Here is a 15,764-nt window from a genome sequence, read left to right as displayed (position 1 = left end):
GGCTGTACAGTAGATATACAAGGCTGTAGTAGATATACAAGGCTGTATAGTAGATATACAAGGCTGTATAGTAGATATACAAGGCTGTATAGTAGATATACAAGGCTGTATAGTAGATATACAAGGCTGTATAGTAGATATACAAGGCTGTACAGTAGATATACAAGGCTGTATAGTAGATATACAAGGCTGTATAGTAGATATATACAAGGCTGTATAGTAGATATATACAAGGCTGTATAGTAGATATACAAGGCTGTATAGTAGATATACAAGGCTGTATAGTAGATATACAAGGCTGTACAGTAGATATACAAGGCTGTATAGTAGATATACAAGGCTGTATAGTAGATATATACAAGGCTGTATAGTAGATATATACAAGGCTGTATAGTAGATATACAAGGCTGTATAGTAGATATACAAGGCTGTATAGTAGATATATACAAGGCTGTATAGTAGATATACAAGGCTGTATAGTAGATATACAAGGCTGTACAGTACAGTAGATATACAAGGCTGTATAGTAGATATACAAGGCTGTACAGTAGATATACAAGGCTGTACAGTAGATATACAAGGCTGTATAGTAGATATACAAGGCTGTATAGTAGATATATACAAGGCTGTATAGTAGATATACAAGGCTGTATAGTAGATATACAAGGCTGTATAGTAGATATATACAAGGCTGTATAGTAGATATATACAAGGCTGTATAGTAGATATATACAAGGCTGTATAGTAGATATACAAGGCTGTATAGTAGATATACAAGGCTGTATAGTAGATATATACAAGGCTGTATAGTAGATATACAAGGCTGTATAGTAAATATACAAGGCTGTATAGTAGATATACAAGGCTGTATAGTAGATATACAAGGCTGGAGGACAGAGAAACAACAACAAAAACATTATGAACAAACAAAAATGGTTTGTATTTTTTTTCTCTTTTGCAATAGAAATAGTTTCAAATAAAGGGAGAGATGCGAGGATGAGGATGGTGACTCATGCGAAACACTGAGGGTATGTCCCAAAATGGCACCCTATTCCCCATAGGCTCCGGCCAAAAGTAGTGCGCTACATAGGGAATAGGGTGCCATTTGGGACACAAATGAACTGTAGACAGATATCTAACCTTCCTCACTCGCACCGTCTCCATGTCGGTTCTCTCTCGGGACGAATGCTGCTGACCACCCCCCAGACGAGGGAAGAGAGAGGCAGAAACAGTAAGGTTAGAGCCTCATGAGTCTGTTTCAAACCCAAATCAACACTTTCGTCTGACAGACATTTGCTACAACAAAAATCTAATTTAACAACCCCAACCCCATGTATCAATATTTTAGACGTACACACATATGGTAATATATATATATTTTTTAATTAAACATGTGTCTCATGTTGCGGATCCCCGAAACGTATCAATGTTTTATTAGTTTAGTCAGACACACATACAGTAGCATCACGCGTCTCATGTTTGAACCCACTTCACGTATCAATAGTTTAGTCAGACACTCAACGAGCTGTATAAGGCCATAAGCAAACAAGAAAATGCTCATTCAGAGGCAGCACTCCTAGTGGCCGGAGACTTTAATGCAGGGAAACTTAAATCCATTTTACCTCATTTCTACCAGCATGTTAAATCTGCAACCAGAGGGGGAAAAAAACAACTCTAGACCACCTTTACTCCACACACAGAGATGCGTACAAAGCTCTCCCTCTCCCTCCATTTGGCAAATCTGACAATAATTATATCCTCCTGATTCCCGCTTACAACCAAAAACTAAAGCAGGATGTACCTGTGACTTGCTCAATACGGAAGTGGTCAGATGAAGCAGATGCTAAACTACAGGACTGTTTTGCACAGACTGGAATATGTTCCAGGACTCATCCGATGGCATTGAGGAGTTTACCACATCAGTCACTGGCTTCATCAATAAGTGCATCGATGACATTGTCCCCACAATGACTGTATGTACATACCTCAATAAGTAGCTATGATTACAGGCAATATCCTCACTGAGCTAAAGGGTAGAGCTGCTGCTTTCAGAAAACGGGACAAAAGGAGCACCTATGTGAGAATGCTATTCATTGACGACAGCTCAGTGTCCTACATCATAGTCCCCACAAAGCTCATCGCTAAGCTAAGGATCCTGGGACTAAACACCTCCCTCTGCAACTGAATCCTGAACTTCTTGACGTGCCGCCCCCAGGTGGTAAGGGTAGGCAAAAACACGTCTGCCACGCTGATCCTGAACACGGCAGCCCCTCAGGGGTGTGTGCTTAGTCCCCTCCTCTACTCCCTGTTCACACATGACTGCGTGGCAAAGCATGACTCCAACACCATCATTAAGTTTGCATACGAAACAACGGTGGTAGGCCTGATCACCGACAACAATGAGACAGCCTATAGGGGGGAGATCAGAGACCTGGCAGAGCACGCCCCCATTCTCATCAACGGGGCTGTAGTGGAGCAGGTTGAGAACTTCAAGTTCCTTGGTGTCCACTTCACCAACAAACTATCATGGTCTAAACACACCAAGACAGTCGTGAACAGGGCACAACAACGCCTATTCCCCCTCAGGAAACTGAAAAGATTTGGCATGGGTCCTCATATCCTCAAAACGCACCATCGAGAGCATCCTGACTGGTTGCATCACCGCCTGGTATGGCAATTCCTCGGCCTCCGACCGCAAGATGCTACAGAGGGTAGTGCGTACGGCCCAGTACATCACTGTGGCCAAGCTTCCTGTCATCCAGGACCTCTATACCAGGTGGTGTCAGAGGTATGCCCTAAAAATGACCAAAGACTTCAGCCACCCTAGCCACAGACTGTTCTCTCTGCTACCGCACGGCAAGCGGTACCGGAGCGCCAAGTCTAGATCCAAAAGGATTCTTAACATCTTCTACCCCCCAAGCCATAAGACTCCTGAACATCTAATCAAATGGCGACCCGGACTATTTGTCCCCCCCCTTTTTTTACGCTGTTGCTACTCGCTGTTTACCCCCCTTCCTACATGTACATATTACCTCAAATACCTCGACTAACCTGTACCCCCGCACGTTAACTCGGTAATGGTACCCCCTATCGTTATTGTTATTTTAGCTCTTTTATTTTTTTAAATTTAGTAAATACATTTAATATTTTTTCTTAAAAATGGCATTGTTGGTTAAGGGCTTGTAAGTAAGCATTTCACTGTTGTATTCGGCACATGTGACAAATAACATTTGATTTGATACAGTAATGGCATGCGTCTCATTTTTTAACCCACTCCACGTATGATTAGTTTAGTCAGACTACACATACCGTAGAGAGACTCACAGGTACCGCGAGTCTGGCATGAGAGACTACACATACCGTAGAGAGACTCACAGCTGCCGTGAGTCTGGCATGAGAGACTACACATACCGTAGAGAGACTCACAGCTACCGCGAGTCTGGCATGAGAGACTACACATACAGTAGAGAGACTCACAGTAATAATAATAATAATAATAATAATATATGCCATTTAGCAGACGCTTTTATCCAAAGTGACTTACAGTCATGTGTGCATACATTCTACGTATGGGTGGTCCCGGGATCGAACCCACTACCCTGGCGTTACAAGCGCCATGCTCTACCAACTGAGCTACAGAAGGACAGCTACCGCGAGTCTGGCATGAGAGACTACACATACAGTAGAGAGACTCACAGCTACCGCGAGTCTGGCATGAGAGACTACACATACAGTAGAGAGACTCACAGCTGCCGTGAGTCTGGCATGCGAGACTACACATACAGTAGAGAGACTCACAGCTGCCGTGAGTCTGGCATGCGAGACTACACATACAGTAGAGAGACTCACAGCTGCCGTGAGTCTGGCATGAGAGACTACACATACAGTAGAGAGACTCACAGCTGCCGTGAGTCTGGCATGAGAGACTACACATACAGTAGAGACTCACAGCTGCCGTGAGTCTGGCATGAGAGACTACACATACAGTAAAGACTCACAGCTGCCGTGAGTCTGGCATGCGAGACTACACATACAGTAGAGAGACTCACAGCTGCCGTGAGTCTGGCATGAGAGACTACACATACAGTAGAGAGACTCACAGCTGCCGTGAGTCTGGCATGAGAGACTACACATACAGTAGAGAGACTCACAGCTGCCGTGAGTCTGGCATGAGAGACTACACATACAGTAGAGAGACTCACAGCTGCCGTGAGTCTGGCATGAGAGACTACACATACAGTAGAGAGATTTACAGCTACAGTAGTCTGGCAGAGAGACTCACATACAGCTCACAGCTGCGTGAGTCTGGCATGAGAGACTACACATACAGTAGAGAGACTCACAGCTGCCGTGAGTCTGGCATGAGAGACTACACATACAGTAGAGAGACTCACAGCTGCCGTGAGTCTGGCATGAGAGACTACACATACAGTAGAGACTCACAGCTGCCGTGAGTCTGGCATGAGAGACTACACATAGAGTAGAGACTCACAGCTGCCGTGAGTCTGGCATGAGAGACTACACATACAGTAGAGAGACTCACAGCTGCCGTGAGTCTGGCATGAGAGACTACACATACAGTAGAGAGATTCACAGCTAACGCGAGTCTGGCATGAGAGACTACACATACAGTAGAGAGACTCACGGCTGCCGTGAGTCTGGCATGCCAGACTACACATACAGTAGAGACTCACAGCTGCAGTCTGGCATGAGACTACACATACAGTAGAGACTCACGAGTCTCACAGCTACACATACAGTAGAGAGACTCACGGCTGCCGTGACAGACAGACAGACAGACAGACAGACAGACAGACAGACAGACAGACAGATGTTAAAACCCCAGAGACACAGACAGACGGACAGACAGACAGACAGACAGACAGACAGACGTTAAAACCCCAGCCATCGGTATTTTAGAGACACGGACGGACGGACGGACGGACAGACGGACAGACGGACGGACGGACAGACAGACAGACAGACAGACAGACAGACAACAGACAGACAGACAGACAGACAGATTTTACAGACAGACAGACAGACAGACAGACAGACAGACAGACAGACAGACAGACAGACAGACAGACAGACAGACAGACAGACAGACAGACAGACAGACAGACAGACGTTAAAACCCCAGCCATCGGTATTTCAAACAGACAGTACTAATGTCTCTTAGTATTATAACCCTCCCCATGTATATATTACAGTACAGTCGGTATGTGTCTAATGTTAAAACCACGGCCCCAAGTATTCATATATTAGTCACATGCATACAGTTGGTACACGCGTCTCATGCTGTGCTAGCTAGGCGTCGATAAGGCCACAAACCTGGCTCTTTCTCTCTCTCTCTGTCCCGTTGGTGGTGGTGGTGACTGCAGGGGCATGATGCCTACTCCTCCTGGCTCCCTCCCTCTGCAGTGGTGGCATATCACACAGACAGCTCAGAGCTCACGCACTACAGTGTTCTGCCAACAGGGCGGCGCTGCTACGCTCTAACTGGAGCACGGGCTATAGGTACACTCAAATGATGACTATGGATACGCCTCCCATTAATAAACCTCTGTTAAACAGTGATACTCTATAAAGCCTAAATACAGTTGAAGTCGGAAGTGTACATACATCTCAGCCAAATACTCAGTTAAAAAAAAAAACATTTTTACAATTCCTGACATTTAATCCTAGTAAAATTTCCCTGTTTTAGGTTGGTTAGGATCACCACTTTATTTTAAGAATTTGAAATGTCAGAATAATAGTAAAGAGAATGATGTATTTCAGCTATCATTTCTTTCATCACATTCCCAGTGGGTCAGAAGTTGGGTCAAACGTTTTGGGTAGCCTTCCACAAAGCAACCCACAATAAGTTAGGTAGATTTTGGCCCATTCCTCCTGACAGAACTGGTGTAACTGAATCAGGTTTGTAGGCCTCCTTGCTCGCAAACGCCTTTTCAGTTCTGCCCACATATTTTCTTAGAGATTGAGGTCAGGGCTTTGTGATGGCCTTTCCAATACCTTGACTTTGTTGTCCTTAAGCCATTTTGCCACAACTTTGGAAGTATCCTTGGGGTCATTGTCCATTTGGAAGACCCATTTGTGACCAATCTTTAACTTCCTGACTGATGTCTTGAGATGTTGCTTCAATATATCCACATAATATTTCTTCCTCATGAAGCCATCTATTTTGTGAAGTGCACCAGTCCCTCCTGCAGCAAAGCACCACCACAACATGATGCTGCCACCCCAGTGCTTCACGGTTGGGATGGTGTTCTTCGGCCTGCAAGCCTCCCCCTTTTTCCTCCAAACATAACGATGGTCATTATGGCCAAACAGTTCTATTTTTGTTTCATCAAACCAGAGGACATTTCTTCAAAAAGTACAATCTTTGTCCCCATGTTCAGTTGTAAACCGTAGTCTGGCTTTTTTATGGCGGTTTTAGAGCAGTGGCTTCTTCCTTGCTGAGTGGCCTTTCAGGTTATGTTGATATAGGACTCGTGTTACTCTGGATATAGATACTTTTGTACCCGTTTCCTCAAGCATCTTCACAAGATCCTTTGCTGTTGTTCTGGAATTGATTTGCACTTTTTTTTTTTTTCAAAGTACTTTCATCTCTAGGAGACAGAATGCTTCTCCTTCCTGAGCATTATGAGAGCTGTGTGGTCCCATGGTGTTTATACTTGTGTACTATTGTTTGTACAGATGAACATGGTACCTTCAGGCGTTTGGAAATTGCTCCCAAGGATGAACCAGACTTGTGGAGGTCTATAATCTTTTTTCTGAGGTCTTGGCTGATCTATTTTGATTTTCCCATGATGTCAAGCAAAGAGGCACTGAGTTTGAAGGTAGGCCTTGAAATATATCCACAGGTACACCTCCAATTTACTCAAATTATGTCAATTAGCCTATCAGAAGCTTCTAAAGCCATGACATCATTTTCTGGAATTTTCAAAGCTGTTTAAAGGCACAGTCAACTTAGTGTATGTAAACTTCTGACCCACTGGAATTGTGATACAGTGAATTATAAGTGAAATAATCTGTCTGTAAACAATTGCTGGAAAAATTACTTGTGTCATGCACAAAGTAGATGTCCTGACCAACTTGCCAAAACTATAGTTTGTTAACAATACATTTGTAGAGTGGTTGAAAAACTGAGTTTTAATGACTCCAACCAAAGTGTATTTATGTAAAACTTCCGACTTCAACTGTACATGTGAACTGCTGTCTTGCATTTCAATTTGTTGCTAGCAATTCTGTCATCCTCGTGTAGTCAACCTGGTTCAGTGAGTGACCAATTAAATACTGTACAATGTGTTCTGTAGTAGCGCTGATAGAAATGACATCATCATGCAGTGAGACAACATCCTGTTACATCACAAGAGAGTTGCAGTGTGTCCTGGCCTGATTCAGTGAGCGTATGTATGTGTGTAATACCTTGAACTCTGGGGTGGACTGTGGTCTGGAGCTCTGTGTCTTGGAGACCTCTGTCACCTTGCTCTCCACCTTGGTCTCTTCTTTGGTTTTTCTCTCTGCTGAGCGGGACTTGCGAACCGTGGGGGTGGAGGCTTCTCGCCGCTCACCGCGGGGCAGGCCCGAGGTCACAGGGGACGGTGCGACATCCCCGGGAGAGATGGGAGACATGATGGGAGCACTGACAGGACGAGTGCTCTTGTCTGGAGTGGACACCATGGCTGTAGAGGAACGGGAGGAGTGGAGGGAGGGAGGGAGAGGAGTGGAGGGAGGGAGGGAGGGAGGGAGGGAGAGGAGTGGAGGGAGAGGGAGTGGAGGGAGAGGAGGGAGGGAGGGAGAGAGGAGGGAGGGAGAGGAGTGGAGGGAGGAAGAAGAGTGGAGGGAGAGGAGTGGAGGGAGAGGGAGTGGAGGGAGTGGAGGGAGGGAGGGAGGGAGAGGAGTGGAGGGAGGGAGAAGAGTAGAGGGAGAGGAGTGGAGGGAGGGAGAGGAGGGAGGGAGGAGAGGAGGGAGGGAGGGAGAGGGAGAGGAGAGGAGGGAGGGAGGGGGAGGGAGGGAGGGAGAGGAGAGGAGAGGAGAGGAGAGGAGAGGAGAGGAGAGGAGAGAGGGGAGGGAGGAGAGGAGTGGAGGGAGAGGAGTGGAGGGAGAGGAGTGGAGGGAGGGAGGGAGAGGAGTGGAGGGAGGGAGAGGAGAGTTCACACTCAACATAATAAAACACACACACACACACACAGAACACAGACAGACAGACACACACACACACACACACACACACACACACACACACACACACACACACAGGCACACACACACACACACAGGCACACACACACACACACACACACACACACACACACACACACACACACACACACACACACACACACACACACACACACCTACACACACACCACACGCAGCACAAGACTTGAGGCTCCAGGTATAAGGCAGTTGGCTCTGGAGGAGGTGACCACCAAACCAGGGCACGCAATCACAGACAGCATCCTATGGCCTGAGACTGGTGGTATGTAGACCACACTTCTTTCTGTGGAAGGCTGTACCAGGTGGGTTTCTTCTGAAAGAGTTGGGACTGGGATTGGCTCTGGAGGAGGTGAAAGCCAAGTCTTCAACAACTGCAAACCAGTCATTCTTCTCTTATCTGCTGCAAAGCCAAGAAGCTGCAAAGCCAGGGAGAAAGCCAATCTTCTCTACAGCTGCACAGCATCCTATGGCCTGAGACTGGTGGTATGTAACCAAACAAAGTGCCACACTTCTTTCTGTGGAAGTAGAATTCCTCTTTACCAGCTGCTGCAAAGCCAAGTAGCTTTCTTCTCTACCTATCTGCTGCAAAGCCAAGTAGAATTCTTCTCTACCTATCTGCTGCAAAGCCAAGTAGCATTCTTCTCTACCTATCTGCTGCAAAGCCAAGTAGCATTCTTCTCTACCTATCTGCTGCAAAGCCAAGTAGAATTCTTCTCTACGTATCTGCTGCAAAGCCAAGTAGCATTCTTCTCTACGTATCTGCTGCAAAGCCAAGTAGCATTCTTCTCTACGTATCTGCTGCAAAGCCAAGTAGCATTCTTCTCTACGTATCTGCTGCAAAGCCAAGTGAGAACACAACGGGGCCAGGACAAGACATCCATAGCTGAGCAAAATACTTCAGAGGAAGAAACAGACAATATCAAGCTGTGGTTATTATAAGAGGGTGGGGGGGGGGAATCATGATATCCTCACAATGAGAAGTTTCCACTTGTGAAAGTTAAGACTATTAAAATTTATTAAAAGTTAGACCCATTCTTCTTCTGTGGCGTCGTAGAGTTATTTTAAGCCTTCTGCCATTTACCACACGGAACAGTGGATGTCTTGGGACTGACGGGTTCCCACAGGAAGTCATATAGATTTGTCATTTAGTTCACACACAGGCTCAGCAGCTGCTGTGGCTAATAATGTAACATTGTCCTCGGGGAGCAAAGCAAAGCCACATATTGCAGCAGACATTTCGAGTCGACAACATAACACAGCAGCTTGTTAAGTCTGGCGTTGTCTCTTGAAGAACAAGGTCAGTCCCTGGTTGAGTAAGCGCAGGGTGGAGGGACTCTCCTTCAAGCTACTCTTCCTGTATGTGCTTCGGGTTTCTCAGGAACCAAAGCAAAACCACATATTCCAGCAGACATTTCAAGCAGTGGGTCGTGGTTCATCAGCACAAACCATCAGTCCTGGTCCCTCAAGCCTGCTCATCCTATCCACCAGGATAGTGGCTGTGTCCTGCTCTAACTCTGGATCTCCTCCTCCAGCAAGGCCAGCCTCTGGGGGCGTTCAGGGCTGTCTGTTGGGCCTCCACTCGCTCCCTCAGGCTCCGGCCCAAGGACCACCAAATCAAATCAAATCAAATGTGTTTATATAGCCCTTCGTACATCAGCTGATATCTCAAAGTGCTGTACAGAAACCCAGCCTAAAACCCCAAACAGCAAGCAATGCAGGTGTAGAACCACTGCTGCTGCAGCCGAGACTTTGGTCCACCATGAATTTGGGGAAAGTTAGGGGAGGTGAGGGGGCAGGGGTTGAAGGGGGGTTCCAACAGCACGAACCAGACATCCTTCTCTCTCTGAGACCTCCTGCCCCTACCACCTCCACCTCCACCTCAGCAGGAACATCAACAGCTGCTGAAGGTGTTGAGATCAATCATCATTACAGTAAAGAGGCTGTGATTACAGATTTGAAAAAAGATGATGGGACAACACAAGCATCTTAGGGTCCTTGATGATGGGTCTTAGGGTCCTTGATGATGGGTCTTAGGGTCCTTGATGATGGGTATTAGGGTCCTTGATGATGGGTCTTAGGGTCCTTGATGATGGGTCTTAGGGTCCTTGATGATGGGTCTTAGGGTCCTTGATGATGGGTCTTAGGGTCCTTGATGATGGGTCTTAAGGTCCTTGATGATGGGTCTTAAGGTCCTTGATGATGGGTCTTAGGGTCCTTGATGATGGGTCTTAGGGTCCTTGATGATGGGTCTTAAGGTCCTTGATGATGGGTCTTAGGGTCCTTGATGATGGGTCTTAGGGTCCTTGATGATGGCTCTTAGGGTCCTTGATGATGGGTCTTAGGGTCCTTGACGATGGGTCTTAGGGTCCTTGATGATGGGTCTGAGGATCCTTGATGATGGGTCTTAGGGTCCTTGAAAAGCTCCTAATATAAAACCCATGTATTATCATTATGAAGACAGCAGCTGAGGTCATGAGCAGAAACAAATAAAGGACTGTGTTTTGGGCTGTACAGTACTTTAACACAATCCATTGCACTGTACTGTGGTACGGCGACCAGCAGATGGCAATGTTGAGCTGAGAGCCAAGAGAGCAAGTTTGTCTTGTAATTCCAAATGTCCTGAAATTCACAGTTCAGATGCAGATTAGGAGGATCGATAAACAAGCTCCTCTAGTCCTCAGATCAGGAGGATAGATAAACAAATCAAATTTTATTAGTCAAATGCGCCGAATACCACAGGTGTAGTAGACCTTACAGTGAAATGCTTACTTAAGAGCCCCTAACCAACAATGCAGTTTAAAAAAATATGGATAAGAATAAGAGATAAAAGTAACAAGTAATTAAAGAGCAGCAGTAAAATAACAATATATACAGGGGGGTACCGATACAGAGTCAATGTGTTGGGGCACCGGTTAGTTGAGGTACTATCTCTCTTTCTACCTCTGAATCTCTCTCTCAGCATCTGTCTGTCTCTCCCTATATCGGTCTCTCTCTGTCCCTCGCTCTCTTTGGGTACAAGGGCGTGGCCTCAGGAGTTCATTCAGAGGTCTCTGTGTGAAACTACCTGGAGAGAGAAGGATACCTCTAATAAGCTTTTCTATTGTAGTCAGTTGTGTTGTAGCGTGGCACGCCATTCAACTCAGAGTCTACTCTAGTTGGTTCTAGAGTGGCACGCCATTCAACTCAGAGTCTACTCTAGTTGGTTCTAGAGTGGCACGCCATTCAACTCAGAGTCTACTCTAGTTGGTTCTAGAGTAGCACGCCATTCTACTCAGAGTCTACTCTAGTTGGTTCTAGAGTGGCACGCCATTCAACTCAGAGTCTACTCTAGTTGGTTCTAGAGTACCAGGCCATTCAACTCAGAGTCTACTCTTGGTTCTAGAGTGGCACGCCATTCAACTCAAGAGTCTACTCTAGTTGGATCTAGAGTGGCACGCCATTCAACTCAGAGTCTACTCTAGTTGGTTCTAGAGTGGCACGCCATTCAACTCAGAGTCTACTCTAGTTGGTTCTAGAGTGGCACGCCATTCAACTCAGAGTCTACTCTAGTTGGTTCTAGAGTGGTCGCCATTCAACTCAGAGTCTACTCTAGTTGGTTCTAGAGTGGCGCCATTCAACTCAGAGTCTACTCTAGTTGGTTCTAGAGTTTCAACTCAGAGTCTACTCTAGTTGGTTCTAGAGTGGTACATTCAACTCAGAGTCTACTCTAGTTGGTTCTAGAGTGGCACGCCATTCAACTCAGAGTCTACTCTAGTTGGTTCTAGAGTACCAGGCCATTCAACTCAGAGTCTACTCTAGTTGGTTCTAGAGTGGCACGCCATTCAACTCAGAGTCTACTCTAGTTGGTTCTAGAGTACCAGGCCATTCAACTCAGAGTCTACTCTAGTTGGTTCTAGAGTTCTACTCAGGCCATTCAGGCCATTCAACTCAGAGTCTACTCTAGTTGGTTCTAGAGTACCAGGCCATTCAACTCAGAGTCTACTCTAGTTGGTTCTAGAGTGGCACGCCATTCAACTCAGAGTCTACTCTAGTTGGTTCTAGAGTGGCACGCCATTCAACTCAGAGTCTACTCTAGTTGGTTCTAGAGTACCAGGCCATTCAACTCAGAGTCTACTCTAGTTGGTTCTAGAGTACCAGGCCATTCAACTCAGAGTCTACTCTAGTTGGTTCTAGAGTGGCACGCCATTCAACTCAGAGTCTACTCTAGTTGGTTCTAGAGTGGCACGCCATTCAACTCAGAGTCTACTCTAGTTGGTTCTAGAGTGGCACGCCATTCAACTCAGAGTCTACTCTAGTTGGTTCTAGAGTGGCACGCCATTCAACTCAGAGTCTACTCTAGTTGGTTCTAGAGTACCAGGCCATTCAACTCAGAGTCTACTCTAGTTGGTTCTAGAGTGGCACGCCATTCAACTCAGAGTCTACTCTAGTTGGTTCTAGAGTACCAGGCCATTCAACTCAGAGTCTACTCTAGTTGGTTCTAGAGTGGCACGCCATTCAACTCAGAGTCTACTCTAGTTGGTTCTAGAGTACCAGGCCATTCAACTCAGAGTCTACTCTAGTTGGTTCTAGAGTACCAGGCCATTCAACTCAGAGTCTACTCTAGTTGGTTCTAGAGTACCAGGCCATTCAACTCAGAGTCTACTCTAGTTGGTTCTAGAGTGGCACGCCATTCAACTCAGAGTCTACTCTAGTTGGTTCTAGAGTGGCACGCCATTCAACTCAGAGTCTACTCTAGTTGGTTCTAGAGTACCAGGCCATTCAACTCAGAGTCTACTCTAGTTGGTTCTAGAGTACCAGGCCATTCAACTCAGAGTCTACTCTAGTTGGTTCTAGAGTGGCACGCCATTCAACTACTCTAGTTGGATCTAGAGTACCAGAGTCTACTCTAGTTGGTTCTAGAGTGGCACGCCATTCAACTCAGAGTCTACTCTAGTTGGTTCTAGAGTACCAGGCCATTCAACCCAGAGTCTACTCTAGTTGGTTCTAGAGTACCAGGCCATTCAACTCAGAGTCTACTCTAGTTGGTTCTAGAGTACCAGGCCATTCAACTCAGAGTCTACTCTAGTTGGTTCTAGAGTACCAGGCCATTCTACTCAGAGTCTACTCTAGTTGGTTCTAGAGTACCAGGCCATTCTACTCAGAGTCTACTCTAGTTGGTTCTAGAGTACCAGGCCATTCTACTCAGAGTCTACTCTAGTTGGTTCTAGAGTACCAGGCCATTCTACTCAGAGTCTACTCTAGTTGGTTCTAGAGTACCAGGCCATTCTACTCAGAGTCTACTCTAGTTGGTTCTAGAGTACCAGGCCATTCTACTCAGAGTCTACTCTAGTTGGTTCTAGAGTACCAGGCCATTCTACTCAGAGTCTACTCTAGTTGGTTCTAGAGTACCAGGCCATTCAACTCAGAGTCTACTCTAGTTGGTTCTAGAGTACCAGGCCATTCAACTCAGAGTCTACTCTAGTTGGTTCTAGAGTACCAGGCCATTCTACTCAGAGTCTACTCTAGTTGGTTCTAGAGTACCAGGCCATTCAACTCAGAGTCTACTCTAGTTGGTTCTAGAGTACCAGGCCATTCAACTCAGAGTCTACTCTAGTTGGTTCTAGAGTGGCACGCCATTCAACTCAGAGTCTACTCTAGTTGGTTCTAGAGTGGCACGCCATTCAACTCAGAGTCTACTCTAGTTGGTTCTAGAGTGGCACGCCATTCAACTCAGAGTCTACTCTAGTTGGTTCTAGAGTGGCACGCCATTCAACTCAGAGTCTACTCTAGTTGGTTCTAGTTTCAACTCAGTTACTCTAGTTGGTTCTAGAGTGGCACGCCATTCAACTCAGAGTCTACTCTAGTTGGTTCTAGAGTGGCACGCCATTCAACTCAGAGTCTACTCTAGTTGGTTCTAGAGTGGCACGCCATTCAACTCAGAGTCTACTCTAGTTGGTTCTAGAGTGGCACGCCATTCAACTCAGAGTCTACTCTAGTTGGTTCTAGAGTGGCACGCCATTCAACTCAGAGTCTACTCTAGTTGGTTCTAGAGTGGCACGCCATTCAACTCAGAGTCTACTCTAGTTGGTTCTAGAGTGGCACGCCATTCAACTCAGAGTCTACTCTAGTTGGTTCTAGAGTGGCACGCCATTCTACTCAGAGTCTACTCTAGTTGGATCTAGAGTGGCACGCCATTCAACTCAGAGTCTACTCTAGTTGGTTCTAGAGTGGCACGCCATTCAACTCAGAGTCTACTCTAGTTGGTTCTAGAGTGGCACGCCATTCAACTCAGAGTCTACTCTAGTTGGTTCTAGAGTGGCACGCCATTCAACCCAGAGTCTACTCTAGTTGGATCTAGAGTGGCACGCCATTCAACTCAGAGTCTACTCTAGTTGGTTCTAGAGTGGCACGCCATTCAACTCAGAGTCTACTCTAGTTGGTTCTAGAGTACCAGGCCATTCAACTCAGAGTCTACTCTAGTTGGTTCTAGAGTGGCACGCCATTCAACTCAGAGTCTACTCTAGTTGGTTCTAGAGTGGCACGCCATTCAACTCAGAGTCTACTCTAGTTGGTTCTAGAGTGGCACGCCATTCAACTCAGAGTCTACTCTAGTTGGTTCTAGAGTACCAGGCCATTCAACTCAGAGTCTACTCTAGTCGGTTCTAGAGTGGCACGCCATTCAACTCAGAGTCTACTCTAGTTGGTTCTAGAGTGGCACGCCATTCAACCCAGAGTCTACTCTAGTTGGTTCTAGAGTACCAGGCCATTCAACTCAGAGTCTACTCTAGTTGGTTCTAGAGTGGCACGCCATTCAACTCAGAGTCTACTCTAGTTGGTTCTAGAGTGGCACGCCATTCAACTCAGAGTCTACTCTAGTTGGTTCTAGAGTACCAGGCCATTCAACTCAGAGTCTACTCTAGTTGGTTCTAGAGTACCAGGCCATTCTACTCAGAGTCTACTCTAGTTGGTTCTAGAGTGGCACGCCATTCTACTCAGAGTCTACTCTAGTTGGTTCTAGAGTACCAGGCCATTCAACTCAGAGTCTACTCTAGTTGGTTCTAGAGTGGCACGCCATTCTACTCAGAGTCTACTCTAGTCTACCAGGCCATTCTACTCAGAGTCTACTCTAGTTGGTTCTAGAGTGGCACGCCATTCTACTCAGAGTCTACTCTAGTTGGTTCTAGAGTGGCACGCCATTCTACTCAGAGTCTACTCTAGTTGGTTCTAGAGTACCAGGCCATTCAACTCAGAGTCTACTCTAGTTGGTTCTAGAGTACCAGGCCATTCAACTCAGAGTCTACTCTAGTTGGTTCTAGAGTGGCACGCCATTCAACTCAGAGTCTACTCTAGTTGGTTCTAGAGTACCAGGCCATTCTACTCAGAGTCTACTCTAGTTGGTTCTAGAGTACCAGGCCATTCAACTCAGAGTCTACTCTAGTTGGTTCTAGAGTACCAGGCCATTCTACTCAGAGTCTACTCTAGTTGGTTCTGGAGTACCAGGCCATTCTACTCAGAGTCTACTCTAGTTGGTTCTAGAGTACCAGGCCATACTACCCAGA

At 46.2% G+C, this 15,764-nt stretch overlaps 1 protein-coding gene across 9 annotated transcripts in view; it reads right to left on the bottom strand.

The window, feature by feature from the left end:
* The window catches only part of LOC118379899 (protein 4.1-like), a 102,184-nt gene that overhangs the window by 48,898 nt on the left and 37,522 nt on the right, over nucleotides 1-15,764 (bottom strand). For 7 of the 9 annotated variants that reach the window (XM_052469423.1, XM_052469425.1, XM_052469428.1 and 4 more), the window contains 3 exons: nucleotides 7,432-7,688; nucleotides 5,335-5,418; nucleotides 1,141-1,188 (listed from right to left, as the gene is read on the bottom strand). In XM_052469423.1, the coding sequence (XP_052325383.1) occupies nucleotides 1,141-1,188; nucleotides 5,335-5,418; nucleotides 7,432-7,688 (389 nt within the window). The remainder of the gene's footprint in view (nucleotides 1-1,140; nucleotides 1,189-5,334; nucleotides 5,419-7,431; nucleotides 7,689-15,764) is intronic. The other 2 variants (XM_052469429.1, XM_052469430.1) reach the window with 2 other exon arrangements.

The sequence above is a fragment of the Oncorhynchus keta genome, chromosome 19 (genome assembly GCF_023373465.1).
Source record: "Oncorhynchus keta strain PuntledgeMale-10-30-2019 chromosome 19, Oket_V2, whole genome shotgun sequence".
Taxonomy (NCBI): domain Eukaryota; kingdom Metazoa; phylum Chordata; class Actinopteri; order Salmoniformes; family Salmonidae; genus Oncorhynchus; species Oncorhynchus keta.
The sequence above is the reverse complement of the archived record's forward strand: the minus strand, read 5'-3'. Positions and strand labels throughout refer to the sequence as shown.